The 16,866-nt window shown below is 35.2% G+C and overlaps 2 protein-coding genes across 3 annotated transcripts; one reads left to right on the plus strand and one right to left on the minus strand.

Moving 5' to 3' along the window:
* The first annotated feature begins 2,843 nt into the window (after positions 1-2,843).
* On the plus strand, positions 2,844-6,924 carry LOC107829762 (arginine-specific demethylase JMJ20). Of its 2 annotated transcripts, XM_016657230.2 has the most exons (9): positions 2,844-3,299; positions 3,378-3,548; positions 3,731-3,893; positions 4,032-4,149; positions 4,535-4,604; positions 4,713-4,793; positions 5,442-5,498; positions 5,599-5,707; positions 6,064-6,924. In XM_016657230.2, exons 1-9 carry the CDS (start codon positions 3,090-3,092, stop codon positions 6,495-6,497), a joined length of 1,413 nt encoding a protein of 470 aa, XP_016512716.2. In that variant the 5' UTR covers positions 2,844-3,089; the 3' UTR covers positions 6,498-6,924. The 2 variants fall into 2 exon arrangements, with proteins under 2 accessions (XP_016512716.2, XP_075112028.1); XM_075255927.1 differs by lacking the exon at positions 5,442-5,498.
* A 1,072-nt stretch (positions 6,925-7,996) lies between these two features.
* Positions 7,997-12,420, minus strand: LOC107829761 (protein neprosin). The gene is made up of 7 exons (XM_016657229.2): positions 11,825-12,420; positions 11,632-11,718; positions 11,101-11,313; positions 10,649-10,813; positions 9,888-9,941; positions 9,645-9,791; positions 7,997-8,636 (listed from the first exon to the last, which is right to left on the minus strand). Exons 1-7 carry the CDS (start codon positions 12,092-12,094, stop codon positions 8,259-8,261), a joined length of 1,314 nt encoding a protein of 437 aa, XP_016512715.1. The 5' UTR covers positions 12,095-12,420; the 3' UTR covers positions 7,997-8,258.
* Positions 12,421-16,866: the final 4,446 nt, after the last annotated feature.

The raw sequence follows: 16,866 nt of genomic DNA on the forward strand, positions 1-16,866 counted from the left end.
TAGTTTTAATACACGCCCTAATAATTTCGAATTTTGGATCAGATCGGATCGGTATTAATATTATACCAATCCGAATCCGATCCAAAATTCGAAATTTTAATAAATACAATCTGAAATCCGATCCAATCTGAAATTGAACGGATTGATTCGGATTTTGGATATTTGATCCAAATGAACAGCCTTACTCCCTAGTGGTGAAAATCGCTACAGTTAGGACATTGGTCACCACTGTAGTAAAAAGGGGGTGGGGTCTTTACCAATTGGATGTAAATAATGCTTTTCTCCATAGATACTTACATAAAGAAGTATACATGGAGATTCCACAGGGTTTGATGGTAGATAACACTAAGCTGGTGTGCAGGCTCAGAAAATCTCTATATGGGCTCAAACAAGCTAGCAGACAATGGTATGACAAATTGACAGAATCCTTATGTTCAAAGGGTTTTCAGCACTCAGCAAGTGACTATTCACTGTTCTATAAGAAGGAAGGATCTTCAGTGGTGTTTGTGGTAGTCTATGTAGATAATGTGATCCTGACTAGCAATGACTTAGAAGAGATAGCAAGACTAAAGACATTCCTGCACAACCAATTCAAGATCAAAGATTTAGGGATATTGCATTACTTTTTGGGTCTGAAGATACTGTATCAAGCTAATGGAGTCCTGATGACTCAAAGGAAGTTCACTAATGATCTGTTGAAGGAGTATGATTTCTTAGGTTACATTACTGTATCATTTCCTCTTGATTCCACAATCAAGTTGAAGGCTGGAGAAGGACCCTTACTCTCAGACCCAATGTATTATAGAAAATTGGTTGGAAAGCTCAATTTCTTCACTAATACAAGATTGGACATAGCATACAGTGTTCGACAACTGAGCCTAGGGGTGTACATTCGATTTTGACCCTTATCGATAATTACTTATCGCTTATTGATTTGTACATATGCTTATCGTTATCGTTTCAATAAGGTTTCGATTTTTTCGATTTCGATTTATCGATTTTTGGGGCTTATCGATTACACCAATAAGAAAATTTGCGGGATTCCACGAAAAGTATATCGCTATAAACACGCCTAACTAATATGGACAAAAAGAAGCTAAAATAAGACGAACACCGTTTATATCATAAAAATTGTGTCAACAAGCATATGCAACGAAACTAAAGAAAGGGATCAAATGTATTCCACCGACACTCCAACGGTATAAAAAAACAAAATACATTATCACGGCTAATTCACTCCGAAGAATGGTAAAAGCGGCGCTGAAGAATGGGTAGAGGAAATCATAGTGTTAGGGACTTAGGGTAAAGGAAAGGGTATTATAGAATAAGGGTATATTTGTCTCTTTAGTATATCTTATCGGTTTATCGATAAACTGGTAACCGAAGAGGACAAAATCGAAATCGAAATCGATAACTCGATAAGGAAAATTTCGAAATCGGAATCGATAAATCGATAAACCGATAACAAATAATCGATTCGATTTATCGATAAACCAATTCGAATGCACACCCCTACCTGAGCCAGTGTATGCAAGCCCCAAGGGAGCCACATCTGAAGGCTGCTTTGCATATTCTAAGATACCTGAAACAAGACCCTTCATTGGGAATATTTCTTTCCAAGGATCCTAATTATGGGCTAAGAGCTTATTGTGATTCAGACTGGGCATCTTGCCCTGACTCAAGGAAGTCGGTCATTGGCTATATTGTCTTACTTGGTGATAGCCCCATTAACTGGAAGTTCAAGAAGCAGAGTACAATATCACTATCTTCTACTGAAGCAGAGTACATGTCAATAATGAAAGTGGTAGGAGAGTTAGTGTGGGCCAAAAGGTTGATGGAGGAACTAGCAGTGGTGTACAGTAATCCTATTCCTGTGTTTTGTGACAGTTTGACAGCTGTTCACATTGCAAGAAATCTAGTTTTTCATGAGAGAACTAAGCACATAGAGGTAGACTGTCACTTTGTGAGGGACAAAATTCAAGATGGTCTTATTATACTGCATCACGTTTCCACCAATACATAGTTGGCGGATATCCTAACCAAAGCTCTCACAGAGATTAAACATTCTGCTATTCTTGGCAAGTTGGCAGTGAGTTCCTCACCTCTAACTTCGGGGTGGGGTGGGGGGTATTGAGACTTACATTGTATTTGTATTTATATATGTTAGTTAGGTTCGTTAGGGGTAGTTTTGTACTTTCACCTACTAGTCAGATATGTGGTCATTCGTATGTATATAACCTGTACATTGAGATATTTTGTAAAACACATAAATTATTTTCAGATCTAGAACATTCCTTCTCTCTCATCATCTCATCCGTTTATGGCGGATATCTCCACCATGAGAACACACAGATTCAACACTTGAATTTTAAATTAACAGTTCAAAAATTTGGGACACTTAATCCTGAATTTTTAATTAGCAGCTTAAAAATTTAGGACACTAACAACTCAAAAATTCGGGATGCATAAGTTCAGGATATTTAGTTATGAATAGTGGTGGCAAAATGGTTTTAAAAAACAGTTAACCATCCATATAATCTACTAAAAATGGGTTGGATAATGAACTTTTTAAAAACAGGTCAAATATGGATAAGAACTATATTATCCATTTAGAAAATGAATAATCATGGATAACTAATGAGTTTAACTTTTATATTTGTAAAGTCTCAAATTGAGGGTTCCTCAAGTTAGAGAATCTAGTAATTCTCCCAAAAATAGTCATATTCAAGAAGTTAACCATATTATCCATATTAAATATTATTCGGGTCAGCTAATTTATTCATTTTTTTCATTACCCACTTTTAACCTGACTTATATCCCATCCGACCCATTTGTTTGCCATTAAATACATGGAGTATAAATTATGGATAAATAGCAAAAAAATAGTAGGCTTAAAAGTGGCTACTGGTGCAATACTCCGTCGTTATTCTGCAGCCGAACTGCCCAGTTGTCGACTTCTATTAGCACCAAAGCCCAACACAGCAAATAATAGAAGTATACTAGAGAAGAATCAAGATTCAGCGGCGACACACTTTCACAGGTAAAACGGAGAAGGACGAAGGAGAAATCTGCAACTGAAACATACAGAAATGGGATTGAAAATTGGAGGAAGAGTTCAAAAAGTGAACGGAAGAGAAGTTAGTTACGGTGAGTTTGTGGAGAAATATATGGCCCAAAACCAACCTGTGGTTCTTACTGGACTTATGGACGATTGGAGGGCTTGCAAGGACTGGGTCTCTCCTAATGGAAAACCTAATCTTCACTTTATCTCCACCCATTTTGGGAAATCCAAAGTTCAGGTAAGATAGGATTTTTTTTTCTTCCAATTATATATTTTTGGTTTGTGGTCACTGGTCACCCCTGCTGGTGATTTGCAGGTTGCGGATTGTGGGACCAGAGAGTTCACTGATCAGAAGAGAATAGAAATGACTGTTTCTGAATTCGTTGATCATTGGCTTCATCTTTCTTCTGCTAATAATGGTGGTAACTGTGACTGTGGTGCTGCTGGCAAGCCTTTATTATATTTGAAAGATTGGCATTTTGTAAAGGTATCAACTTTGGATCCGCCTTGTATTAATTTATCGATAAGTTAAGACCTTTACTACCTCCATCCGTTTAAAGAGAATTTGTATAGTACTATATCTTATGGTTGTCTCCTGCTGCTAAGTGTAAATTTAGCAGATTTTACATGTTTCTCTTGCTGATTTAGAAAAATTGTAATTTCTTTTAGGAGTATCCGGAGTATATTGCATACAGAACTCCCGTGGACTTTTCTGATGACTGGCTGAATCTTTATCTTGACAAATTTCATATGCATAATGATCCTGATACATACAGTGAGAGAAATGAAATAAGTTGCTCTGACTATCGTTTTGTATACATGGGAGCAAAAGGTTTGACCATAGGCGCGATAAATTCTTTCTTGTAAGACATGGTTGTTATTTTCCATGGCTCTAGCTATGAATTAGTTTGCTTTTCAATCAAATACCTAGTACTTTCGGGAAGTGTTTAATGTTTTGAAATGGATACAGGAACATGGACACCTCTTCATGCTGATGTATTCAGGTCATACAGTTGGTCTGCAAATGTCTGTGGAAAAAAGCAGTGGTATTTTCTGCCTCCAAGTCAACATCACTTGGTTTTTGACAGGTAATACTACATCTTTTTGTGTTCTATGGGCTTTCTTCAGACCCTTTTTCTTTTCCTGCCAACATTGTTCCTTGGGCTTTGGAAATGAGATTAAGTTGAAACTGTGAATGTTTGGAAAACATTGTCTTAGTGACTCGGAAAGCAATGCACACTGCTGAATTTCTAGTGTCCAGATCCAAAACAGATGTCCCATATCAACTCAAACATGTAATCTCAGCGTTGATAACTATTAACTTGTAATGCCACTTATGATTGGTTAAAAGAAGCAAAAGCTTCCTTGTTTTGCTATAAGTATTTTACTGAAACAGGGAAAATGATGTTAATGGGACGAATGATGCTTCCTTGTTCTGCCAGTTCATATAATGTATACTCTTTGTTGATTCAGGAATATGAAAAGTACCGTATATAACATTTTTGCCGATGTTTCTCAATCAAAATTTCCTGGATTTGAAAAGGTAAGTTACTAATTACTTTTCCTATGTAGTATGTCTCTATGGCAATTCTTTCTTGGGATTCAAAATGTTCTTTCAGTATTTAATTTTTGACTTCCATCATGAGTTCAGGCTGTCTGGTGGGAGTGCACCCAAGAGGAAAATGAAGTAATCTTCGTGCCCAGTGGATGGTATCATCAAGTTCATAATCTGGTATTGTTGCTTTAATTATGGAGTACATGATTATCTCTTATCTGTTATGGCCTATGTTTCTTCATAGAGGAGAAGTGATGTACATTTTTTCATTCAACTGACAAACTTGAGGAGCTTACCTTGTATTAAGTAAAGTGTCATAGCTCCTTCCATTACTACACTATTTTCTATAGAGCTGAACATATTGCGTATAGTGTTATAGTGCTAAAACTGAAACAAGTAAAGCTGTAATTTGCTCTGTTGGAAGGTTGTAATCTTGAGTTGCGGAAAGGGATCTAATAACAAGGTGGTTACAGTCCTAGTTACATCATCACACATTAGATGAGTATAAAGTGCTTGGATTCAGATGAGATGTCTTCCAAATATACTGGGCATAACTGTTTAAGATGGATAGGTTATCTACATATTATTGGTAAGCAGACACTCTACAATAATTTGTTCTGGATCTGTTTATCATAGCATTTGACAATAGATTCTGGGAAAAGAAGGATCTTTTAATCGTATTAATATGGCTGTTGGAAGGAAGATAAGATCCATTTAGGCATGTAATTAAGCTGAAAATGCATTTGAGAACAGCTCTCTCATGTTTATTTCGAGGATCTGTGGGTTGTATTTCTGCTAAATCCAAATATGTAACATGAATTTCAGGAGGATACCATATCCATAAATCATAACTGGTTCAATGGATATAATTTATCGTGGGTGGTAAGTAATGTTGCTGTTAAATGCTTGCTCACAAGCCCTTACAGAGAGATAGTGATTTTCTTTTTCTTCTGAAACTAATCATATCTATATGTGACATCAGTGGGATTTACTTTTGAAAGACTACACTGAGGCTAGTGATTACATCGAAGACCTCAAAGGATGTGATGATTTTGAGGAGCTTTGTCAGCGAAACCTTGCAGCTAATACGGGTGCGCTCTAGATTAAAAATTTATAGTATGTCCTTTTAGATAATGGACGGGTTGTGGGGGTTGTAGCCCACTAATTAATCATGTGTGTAGCTGAGTTTTAACAGGACAATTTGAAGAAAGTCCTGCTTTGGCTTTGTTATCTTTTGTTGAAACTCCCTTGTGAGCGCACTTACAGAAGGAAGAACTTCTAAGTATCTTATTGTACGTAAATATTATATAAATCTAGCTGCAGTCTCTTGTGTACGTTTCTCTTTCTAATTCCTAGGATAGTTCTAACAATTTTGTTATCATGTTCTGAATTCTGATTGATACTGTCACCATCTGGCTAACTTGGCTATCTTCCTTTTCTCTCGTAGGCATGAATTTCTACGACTTCTTCATTTTCATTGTGCGCTTTGCCTTTGCAAATGTAGTCCTACTTCATAAACTTGCACATGGAAAGAAAGAACCAAACCAGAAATCCTCAGAAATGATTCAGCACATATATTTCAACCTCGAATCTATAAGAAGTATTGCTGTGAAGATGAAAAACATAGATGCAGGTAACAGACAAGGTGTTTTACTTGATTTGAGGAAAAACCTGGAGGATCACTCGTTTATAGAGCTCTATGCTGCCGTTGGGAAAACATATGAATTGATACATGAACAAAGTGAGGTGACCCAAGCATTATCGCAATGTAAAGAGTTGACGTTTTCTAGTTTGATTGGATCCCAAGTTCAGAGTTCTGAAGACCTAGTTACCTTTATCGATGATGCTCTGACAGAATTGGGTGGTGCTTTCTCTGGTTAGAAATGCCTGTATACAGTATACATGTATGAAATATGAAGCTCATGTTTTTTTGCAAGGTAGTAGCTTGCTATCCATAGAGGAAGGCATGCTGATTCTTAGGGTTCGTTTGATTGGTGCGGAATAAAATGCAGGATTATTTTATCCCGCATTTGTGTTATGGGTATTAATTAGTCCAGGGAACCATTTTGGTATTGTTCTATAAAAAAAGTGGGATAGCTAATCACATGGGATATCCCAACCCATGGGCCTTGTCTATCCCATACCCCTAACCAAATGACCCGTAAGGAATATATCGGGTGTATTATCACCCTCTTTGGCTCTCTCTCTTTTCGCAATATATGGTAACGTTTTTGTTCCATGTAATTTGCTAAGTATGTTATGATGACTACATTTTTTTTCTCCTTAAAAGCTTGTAAATGTTGGAAAAGTAAACATTCCCTGGGTCTTACTAACAGCAGTCATGGTTTGAACTGAAGCAACAGTTTAGAAGATTGCTAGGGAAGTATTAGACCTTTGTTTTTTGTTATGAAGTTAAATGAAGTATAAGAGAAGTATCAGTTGGAAAATGTAGGGGAGATCATTTGGTTTGCTAGAAAACCAGGGGCGTAAATCCTGTTCTCTTAACTCTTAAGTTATGAGATATACTATTTTCTTCTGTAAACGTTTGTCAACTATCCTAACAATTGACATGTTGTTTAACGGGTACATGCAACAAGTCTCGTCTTTGAATTTACGTATATAGTAATAGTTTCTTGATAAAAACCATGTTTCTTGATTAGTGAACTTTGACTGTTTCCATTTATTGGATGCTTTTGTTGGGTTGACTGGGCCTTGATAACTTCTACTATTGTAATCACAACAACCTGTCTTGTTGGCGACTCTTTGATTATTAAATATTGCTTCTTTTCTTCTGTCTTGAAGCTGGCCTTAAGCCTGGTAGACGATAGTACACCTTCTATTTAAAACTTTCCTTATTAGTCAGAGATTAACACATTTTTATATTTAGTCCATTTAACTTTAAACTTTTTCCTTACTGAAAAATTCATAGAACCAAACAAATATTATGAATATTTAAGAACACAAGTGTCAAATGTCATATAATTACATAAATATTAAGACCATAAGTTTTAAAATAAAAAAAATTCTTAAATTTCATGTCAGGTCAAACTAGGCTACATAAGTCAAAACGGAGGAAATATAGTATAATGCCCGGGAAGTTAGACTTATGTATGTAGTATTCTCCCTATGCTTCCCACATGCAAATCTACATTATTTACCATCAGCATCTTACTAGAAAATTATTTGAAACTATGCCAAAATCTGTAATCCCACTGGCACAGAATAAGACAGATACATTGGGTAATTGAGTTTCTCAAGATGCTGTTTTGGTCATTACACCTAGGACTTTTAACTCCCAAGTTCCTAGGGTAGGTGTGGTTTTACAATTTTTCTACACATCATTTCCATAATAAACTAAAATAACATAGATGTAAATTGTAATCAATACAATAGGAACCATGGTATATTATCAACTTCTTACCAAAATTTACATGATCAGCTCATGATTGGTCAAATAAGTAATGGATGAGCTCTTTGGAGCAAAGCAAACTTGTTATCTTAAAAAATCTAAGAAATGACTCAAACCTTCTAAATCCTAGGTCAAAATAGGGACACAAGAAAAGAAAAAAGAAAAAAAAAAGGGAGAAAAATAGGATACTCTACAAGACCAAAATGAAATTAATTGCATTAATTTTTTTTTCTTTATGGGCACCTTGAATTTCTTCCAGGACCACCATAGTAAAAATAATTACCCCAAACATTATTTTTTCCAGCTCTAATATCATAGCAATTAGGATGGTCAGCTAAGAGATGAAGATTTGACAAAGGAATCAAGTTATTATCCCAGTCAACTACTTGCAAATTTCTGAAATAAGAAGCCTTGCCAAAACCTTCATCTGCAAAATGTCCACTCCCCATTTGTGTTGAAGTGTGATATCCCATTGATCTTGAGTTCACTATTTCTCCTCCAAATTGTATCATGCTTGCATGTTTTCTCAGATGGCTGAACAAGAAATCTGGCCAGTACCCTACTAATAAACCCGACCCGAATTCTAGCCACCAGTGTCCATGTTTTGGGTCCTACATACAATCCAAAATTAATTCTTAATGTTATTTCAAGTAAGTTTCTATCATTTTGATGTTAAAGAAAGCTATACATATGTATGTATATATATATATATATATATGAGGTTAACGATCTATATAAAGTTACGAAGTTAGAAACTTTTTCAAGAGTGTTGAAATTTGAAGGAAGTGGAAAAAATTCCCGACAAAGGGTGTTCAATATTTGTTATATACCTCTAAAACGTAATATTTGACCTAAATACAGTGTAATTTTTCGAATAATGGTGGTCAATTGATCACCCTTATAATCATGTGGGTTCGCCACTGTCTATATATTTACAATACCAAAGAAATTCTAGAATATATCAGTTCACATAAAAAGATAATGACAAGTAACCGTTAATAGAAATTGGGATAATATTTTTTTAAAATAAGGCAAATTATTACTATCTATTATAACATGTTAAAATAAACTGATACGAAAGATTGTTATAAATTAAACTTGTTATGTTGCACAGGAAGAAAAAGATTGATGCAAAACAAGAATATACATAAGAGAAACAAGTGTGGAAACAAGAAGAAGAATAGTTCCAAATCAAACTGTTAGCCCTAAAAGTTGTTAGGTGTCAGGTAGTAAGAAAATAGAATATAAAATTGAAGTGGAAAATGGAAAATTGACTCAGCGGATGCTTCTCTTAGCAATGTAGAGAATCTTGCAATTTAGAACTATTATTAAACAGTGAGGAAAAAACCATATGTAAGGAATATATTACTATTGCGTTTTTGTCAGGTAATGACAATGTCCCTACGCATGCCTCAACCCCACTTATTAGTTTTTAATTTCAATCCTCCATTTCCCTACCCCTTAAAAGAAAAAGGAAACGTACTTGTTGGCAATTTTTTTTTTGGGGGGGGGGGGGGTTGAGGAAGTTCAAAACAGCTAAAAAAAAATCCTTTTTTTTTGTGGGGTTATAAAGATGGAGAGAATAAAAAATGTTAAAGTTAAAGGGGACTTAAATATACCTTCCATATCATTATGCCAATATCAAATTGTCTACCATTGACATTTGATCTTGGAGATATTGCTGCCCCCATTGCAATCCTGTTGTTTGTTTGAACGAAACCTGAGCATAATAAGTTGTAACATCCAGTGGCTTGGTATGCATCCGTCTGCGTTTTGAATTATATTACGAGTCTAAATTTTATGCATTGATGATATAAAAAATATTTTTGCGCATATAAACATGAAGAAAATAAAATTCTTACCGTCCAATAAGTGAAGAATCTAGGATAGTTGTCTCCATAAAGTTCTGGGCTGACCTGATGAACATGGCACTTAATTAATTTACTAAACTTAAAATCTCTGTTGACTCATAAGGCAATCCAAAATTTATAAAATATTAGCTGTCATTGTGGTATATGGATATATATATAGTTTGTTATGACAACTAAATTAGCTGATGTTTCACTTTCAAATGAAGTCTTGTACTGATGATGTTACAGCTTAGCACCAATAATGATATCTTTACTTGAAAGGGGAAACGAAAAGACTAATAAAGTAGGTTGAAATTGGACTTCAAGGAATTTTAAAAAATAAAACAGAAACTTTTCTTTTTCTTTTTACAACGATGGTGCTCATTTATATACACCTCAATTAATTCATTGACTGCTCACTATAAAAAGAAATTACCATAACGCTATAGTTAAACTTCTCTATAATTGCTTTGTCTGTTCCGATATTTTTGGATTGTTATAGAGAACATATATTATAACGTAACATAAAAATTTAGTTCGAAAATGAAGTGTATAGATAATGACTGTTATATAGAGATTTGACTGTATTTTATTACTACTAAAATTTGCGCCCCTTATCCTGCCATAATTATTTTCGATCTTTGATCACTAGGCTACATCCTTCCGTGCAAAAACTATTTCTGTTGTAACCCTAATTTTAGTTTGGGAGAGAGACAAAGAAGTAAAACCATGAAGTTGGGACTTAAAATTTATGGCTTGAATAAAACATATACCTGCCAACCAGCTTCAATGGTATTAAGATCATTGCCAAAGGTGCCAGAGATGACCCAAAGTTGTGACAGACTGAATTCATATTGGTCTGTAACTCTGGGTGTCCACACATTAATGCTTGCCTTGGCTCCATAATATTGATCTCCATTCACGAAAGCTACAGCATGCTGCCATTAAAAGACATTTTCACATTGTTGGAAATTCAAATTATAGACCTTTTAGACAGATTGTACACTCTTCTCTTTAACAACATTAATACTGTTACCTCCTAATCCTACGTTGCTTTTAAAAGCAATGTCTTGTTTGCAATTTGCATCTTGAAAGTGACATTTTGACTGTTGTTTGACTGTTATAACATTCAACACTAGTTTATCTTGAATGTGTTTCATTAATTTTTATAAATATGAATTTTTACAATATCAAAGTTGATGTGCATATATATTCTAATTATTACCTCATGATCATTGCTCAATGTATCGTGTCTTACACCTCTTCTAATTTTTCTACCAAATCTTCGGAAAGAGCTAGTTCTTAGGATATCTTTCTCTGTTGTTCTCCTTATTGGAACAGTTCCTTCAGGGCATAATTCTCCAGAAACTGTCCAAAGTTGTAAGCTTTCTGCCATTTCATTCATTGTGTCATTACCTTTAGGCCTCTTTGGAGGTTCCTGCATTGCATCAAAGACAATAAATTAACGCCACCTTCATTTCATGGTTTAACAGAAAAAGAAAAAAAATGTTCTTTTAACTCTGTGTTTAAACTAAGGGCAGCCCAATGCAAAGCTCCCGCTATGCGCGGGTCTGGGAAATGCCAGACCACAAGATCTATTGTACGCCTTATCCAACATTCTGCAAGAGGCTATTTCCACGGTCAGAACCTGTTACTTTCTGATCACAGGACAGCAACTTTACCAGTTACGCTACGACTCCCTTTTTAATTTGTGTTTACCCTAAAGAGAAAACTAAAGTATTCTTTAGCAAAATACCAATGGCTTCATTCCTTTGAGCTGAGGATGGTCAAAAGCTGGTTGAAGGTGAGATAAAACACAATCTATTAGATCCCCATCTGGACTCTGCATCAAATAAAACACACACACATACACACAATAAAAACCAATCTTTTGTAAGATAACCTAAAAAGCTGCAATCTTGAAAAGAAAAAGAGAAAAAGAAGAGTGCCTGAATTGTTTTGACTGCAGGTTTGTTGATTTTCTTGAGGTAAGACCTTATTTTCTTGAGTTTCAACAATTCTTGCTTTGGCCGGAAAGTTTGATTTGCCGGCAGATTTTGACTTGAACCCTTTAGAGTATGTTCCGAGACAACAGTAGTACTAAATGAGGAAACAAGAAGCAAGAAAGCAACAAAGGAGAAAATGATTGAATTTGAAGAAGAAGAAGAAGAAGTCATGATTTTGGGATGTCCTTTTCTGATTGTTTCTTCTGTTAACATTGCTTGTGTGTTTGAATGTATTGAGGTTGTCTTCTACTGTGATAAGAAGCAACAGAACAAGAGAGTTTATTCCAGAATTTTGTCCATAGAAAAACTTCCTGATCTTCCATACAAAAAATAAAAAGGAAAGAAGGAAGAAGACAGGAAGAAAGATTCAAAGAGTAAGTTAAAACACGGTTACTCACTCATCATTTTCAAAATTGTTTATGGTTTTTTTAAAGGCTCAATTTTTGACAGAGAAAAACAACTCTATTCCTACAGATTCTTTATTTTTTGTGTGTGTGTCTTGGTTTTGTGTTCTGACAGACAGAACCTTAGTTCAGGCTGAGTTTGTATTAAAATAGACCCATGATAAGTTAGGGGGTGTTAACCCCACTATTAGTATTTTTAGTCAAAAGTTTGGACCAATTCTTTATTCTAATGCTATATTAACAAGCACTCAATAGATAGCACAACAAAGACAAAAATTTAGTTGAAATTTGAAAAAAAAGATTTTTGAAATGGTATTGAAAAATAATTTTTGAAAGTAGAAATTGTATTTGGACATGCATTTTATTTGACAAAAAAAGTTGAAATTTTTTAAGTGGAAGACAAAATTTCACTAATAAACTAGCCTAAATCAAATTTTGAGAACTTACAAAAAAAATATAAACACTGATCGTATTCCATAAACAATCAATATTTTCAATAAAATTTGAAAAGGAAATTACCAAAATCTATAGCCAATTGAGAGCTTAGATTCTGGTGATTTTCAAAAGAATTGTTATTTTATTTTATTTTGGAGGGAGGGGGATTCGCTACTACTGTTGTTACGGTAGCTTTTCAGTAGAGCCGTCAATATGGACTTCAATATGGGTTTGGCCCGTTGAGTCAGCCCAGCCCACCCCGTGATTTAACAGGTTTGGGCTAGAATTTTTGGAGCCCGTTTAAAAACGAGGCTTTTAAGCTTGGCCCGAATAAGCCCGTGGCTCGTGAGTTTGACTGAGGCTGGGTCGGGCTGGCCCGTGGGCCTAATAAAATATTTATTTAAAATATATAAAAAATAAAAAGTATATTGCCTTTAGAGATGGAAAATCAGAATTGGATCTTTACTAAGAGGAACCAAAACTTGATATTGAGAAGTTTCAAGAGATGATGTTGTTATGTATTGGAAGGACCATTCTAGAAAATATCCCGATCTTTCAATGATGGTGCGTGATGTACTTAGCATTCTTATTACAATTGTACCATCGAAATCAACATTTAGCATTGGAGGCATGTTCTTACAAAGTATAGAAGTTGCATTTATTATGAAAATGTTCAAACACTTGTTACTACTCGAAATTGGCTGCACAGGTTTTCCCGAACTCAAACTGGTAATATTTTTTTATGTGAATTTAAATATTATTAATTTTTAAGATTTAATTATTTTTAATATTTAACTAATTAATATTGCATATGAATTATAGATGAAAGTGAAGATGTTAAGACAACCTTGTCACAAGCGGATTCAAATGTGTTTGATAAAGATGATGTGTTAGATATCTCATAAGCATCATGAACGTTCTCTTGAATAGTTTGTTTTAAGTTTTGACTTTTAGTGAATGAAATATAGTCCCGTCTTTTACTTTTTTTAGTATTTATTGTGATATATTGGAACAATATAAAAAGTTATTAAGTTTTGCAAATTTTTTCCAATAAGATATTTTTAAATTTTTAAATAATTATCTTTTTTTAGGTCAAAACTTAAAGAAAAAATATAAAATTATATTTTTAAAAATGATGAACCGGCCATGGGGGCCCGCGATCCACATAGGGCTGGGGTGTGCTGACCATTATAAGGCCCATCAAAATGGTGGGCTAGCCCAGCCTAGCCCGTCAATTGCTAAAGCCCACGTGGAATGGGCTGGGCTAGCCCGGCCCGACCCATATTGACAGCTCTACTTTTCAGTCTCAAACAAATTAAGGTCGATTATATGAATTATTATAAATCTATGTTTCTCCCTTTAAATTCATATTAATTGGATTAATAAGGTACCAAAATTAAAATAAAAGACTATGCACTTAACTTTGATTAGTTATTTCTTTATACAACTTGTTTGGATTGTTGTTACATGTTGTTTCATAATGTATCGTATCGTATTGTATTATATTATATTGCGTTGTTTGATGAAGTCAGTGACGACTCTATGGTGAAGCAAGCAAGGCACTTGCTTTAGGCTCCCAAATTTGGGGAGACCCATTTTTTAGTATTAATGGATTTATGATTTCTTTAAAAAAATAGAATATTTTTAATAGAATAATAATTTTTTTTCATATAAAGAGAAAGATAATTTTAGTACATTTAAATTATCAATATCAGAATGATTATTATGGGATGTATGGATAGTTGTAAATTATTACACTCTCTTTCTTATTTTTTTCAAGTCACAATTTTTCTTTCCCTAAGATTTTATACTTTCTCTTTAATTTCTTTCTTACTATCTTTTTCCAACAGTAAAAGGTAGCTAGGAAGGAAGCTAAATTGTCGATCACGGATGCTAAGAATGCGACTTATGGTCGTATGTACGAGGAATTGGGGGAAAATGGCGGGGAGAAGAAGTTATTCCGGTTGGCCAAGTTGAGAGAGAAGAAGGCATGAGATTTGGACCAAGTGAGATGCATTAAGGACGAAGATGGTAGAGTACTGGTGGAAGATGCCCACATTAAGAGGAGATGACAGACTTACTTTCATAAATTTCTGAATGAAAAAGTAGATCGTGATATTGTACTAGGCGAATTGGAGCATTCCGAGAGTCATCGTGACTTCGGGCACTGTAGGTGTATCGAGGTCGAGGAGGTCGTGGGGGCTATGCGTAAGATGAGTAGGGGCAGAGCGACCAGGCCAGACGAGATTCCGGTGAAAGTTTGAAAGTGTGTAGGGAGATCAGGTGTAGAGTGGATGACTGGGTTGTTTAATGTTATTTTAAGGTGAAGAGGATGCCGGATGAGTGGAGGTGGAGTACGGTGGTTCCATTGTATAAGAACAAAGGTGATATCCAGAGTTGTAACAATTATAGGGGTATCAAATTACTGAGTCATACCATGAAAGTATGGGAGAGGGTGGTTGAAGTGAGAGTGAGGATGACAGTGTCTGTATCCGACAACCAGTTCGGGTTCATACCGGATCGTTCTACTACAGAAGTTATACACCTTGTTAGGAGGTTGGTGGAACTGTACAGAGAGAGAAAGAAGGATTTGCACATGGTGTTTATTGACCTAGAGAAAGCGTATGACAAGGTTCCTAGAGAAGTTCTATGGAGATGCTTGGAGGCAAAAGGTAAGTCGGTTCCTTATGTTATGGCAATTAAGGACATGTATGATGGGTCTAAGACTCAGGTTAGGACAGTAGGAGGGGACTCTGAGCCTTTTCCGATTGAAATGGGGTTACACCAAGGCTCTGCGCTGAGTCCGTTCTTATTCGCCGTGATGATGGATGTGATTGATTATAGGCTATAATTACGTATTTTAGTCGCTTATTACACTCAAATTTACTGCACTTTAGTTGAGTTTGCGCTTTAATCGCTAGTGTTTTGCACTAACGGTGTGTTTTATGCCTTGTAGGAGTGATTCTGAGCTATATAGATGTTAAGAAATGAATTCAAGTGATTTGTAGATTTTAAATCTTAGTAAAAGCCCAAGGAATTAAGTCGGGATCGTATTCGGGGATCAACGGATGATAGAGCAACAAAACGAAAAATCGAGTAGGTATATTGCGTACTGTCTAGTAAAATATACATAACCTTTTGCTCAGAACTCTATTTGAGGTCCACAATATATGGTTGGAAAGTTAACTCAAAGGACTACAACTTTTACGTTTTATGTATTTCCAAATTTTAAAGGGAACAGGGTGAAACACGCGGTCAAAACTGCAACTGTGGACCTAAAGCGGGCTGAGGCAGTATACCTGCCATATCCCGCGTTTGTACCGCGGTCGGGCCGCGACCGCGGCAGTCTAGACGTGAAATATTATCCTTTTTCGTGTAAAAGAAGGTATAATTATTTGGGCCCGACCCTACTTGGTATATATACATGGAAAAACGGTATTTTTAAGGGGTTGGACATACTTTTGACACAGATTTGACCTAATGAGGCAGAGACACAATATGAGCAAGGCGGGGAATTCTTCTATGAGTTTTTCCTTCCTCTTCATATTTTTCATTGTTGGTTATGACTTTTAGTATTGTAGTTTTACATTCTATTATGAATAGCTAATTTATTATCTAGGGTTTTGATGGAACCTTTTGTAGGATAAATTCTTGTTATGTTTTTATATAATTGAGTCGTAGTATTTTCTCTATTTGTTCAACTATATTATTTTTGTGGTTGATTGAAGGGCCCTCAATTAGCTGTGCCTATTTAGTATGTATTACTCGGGAGAGAGTGCATATTTAGGTAGTTAGAACAACATCACTCCCGACGTATGTGAGGAATTAATAACCAAGGGTTTAAAGGTGGGATTAGGGATAACGAAACCGTGGGTGCTATTTAAGTGAGCTGTAATTAAAGTCAGCTAGCGTAACTCGGGAGAGTATGTCTAGTAAATTGTCGTAATTACTCGGGAGAGAATTACAACACGCAGATCGCTCATGATCGGTAGAGAATACTTAGGCAAAATTATAGAAGACATAGCGGAAAGGATTCTGACAATTGGGAAAATTATAACTCTAGACCTCCTTAATCTTTTCTCCAACCTGTAGTATCTTTAGTGTTAATTTATAATTTTAATTTGTTAGTTAGTTAGTTAGTTAAAC

Source organism: Nicotiana tabacum, chromosome 6, assembly GCF_000715075.1.
Source record: "Nicotiana tabacum cultivar K326 chromosome 6, ASM71507v2, whole genome shotgun sequence".
Lineage (NCBI taxonomy): Eukaryota > Viridiplantae > Streptophyta > Magnoliopsida > Solanales > Solanaceae > Nicotiana > Nicotiana tabacum.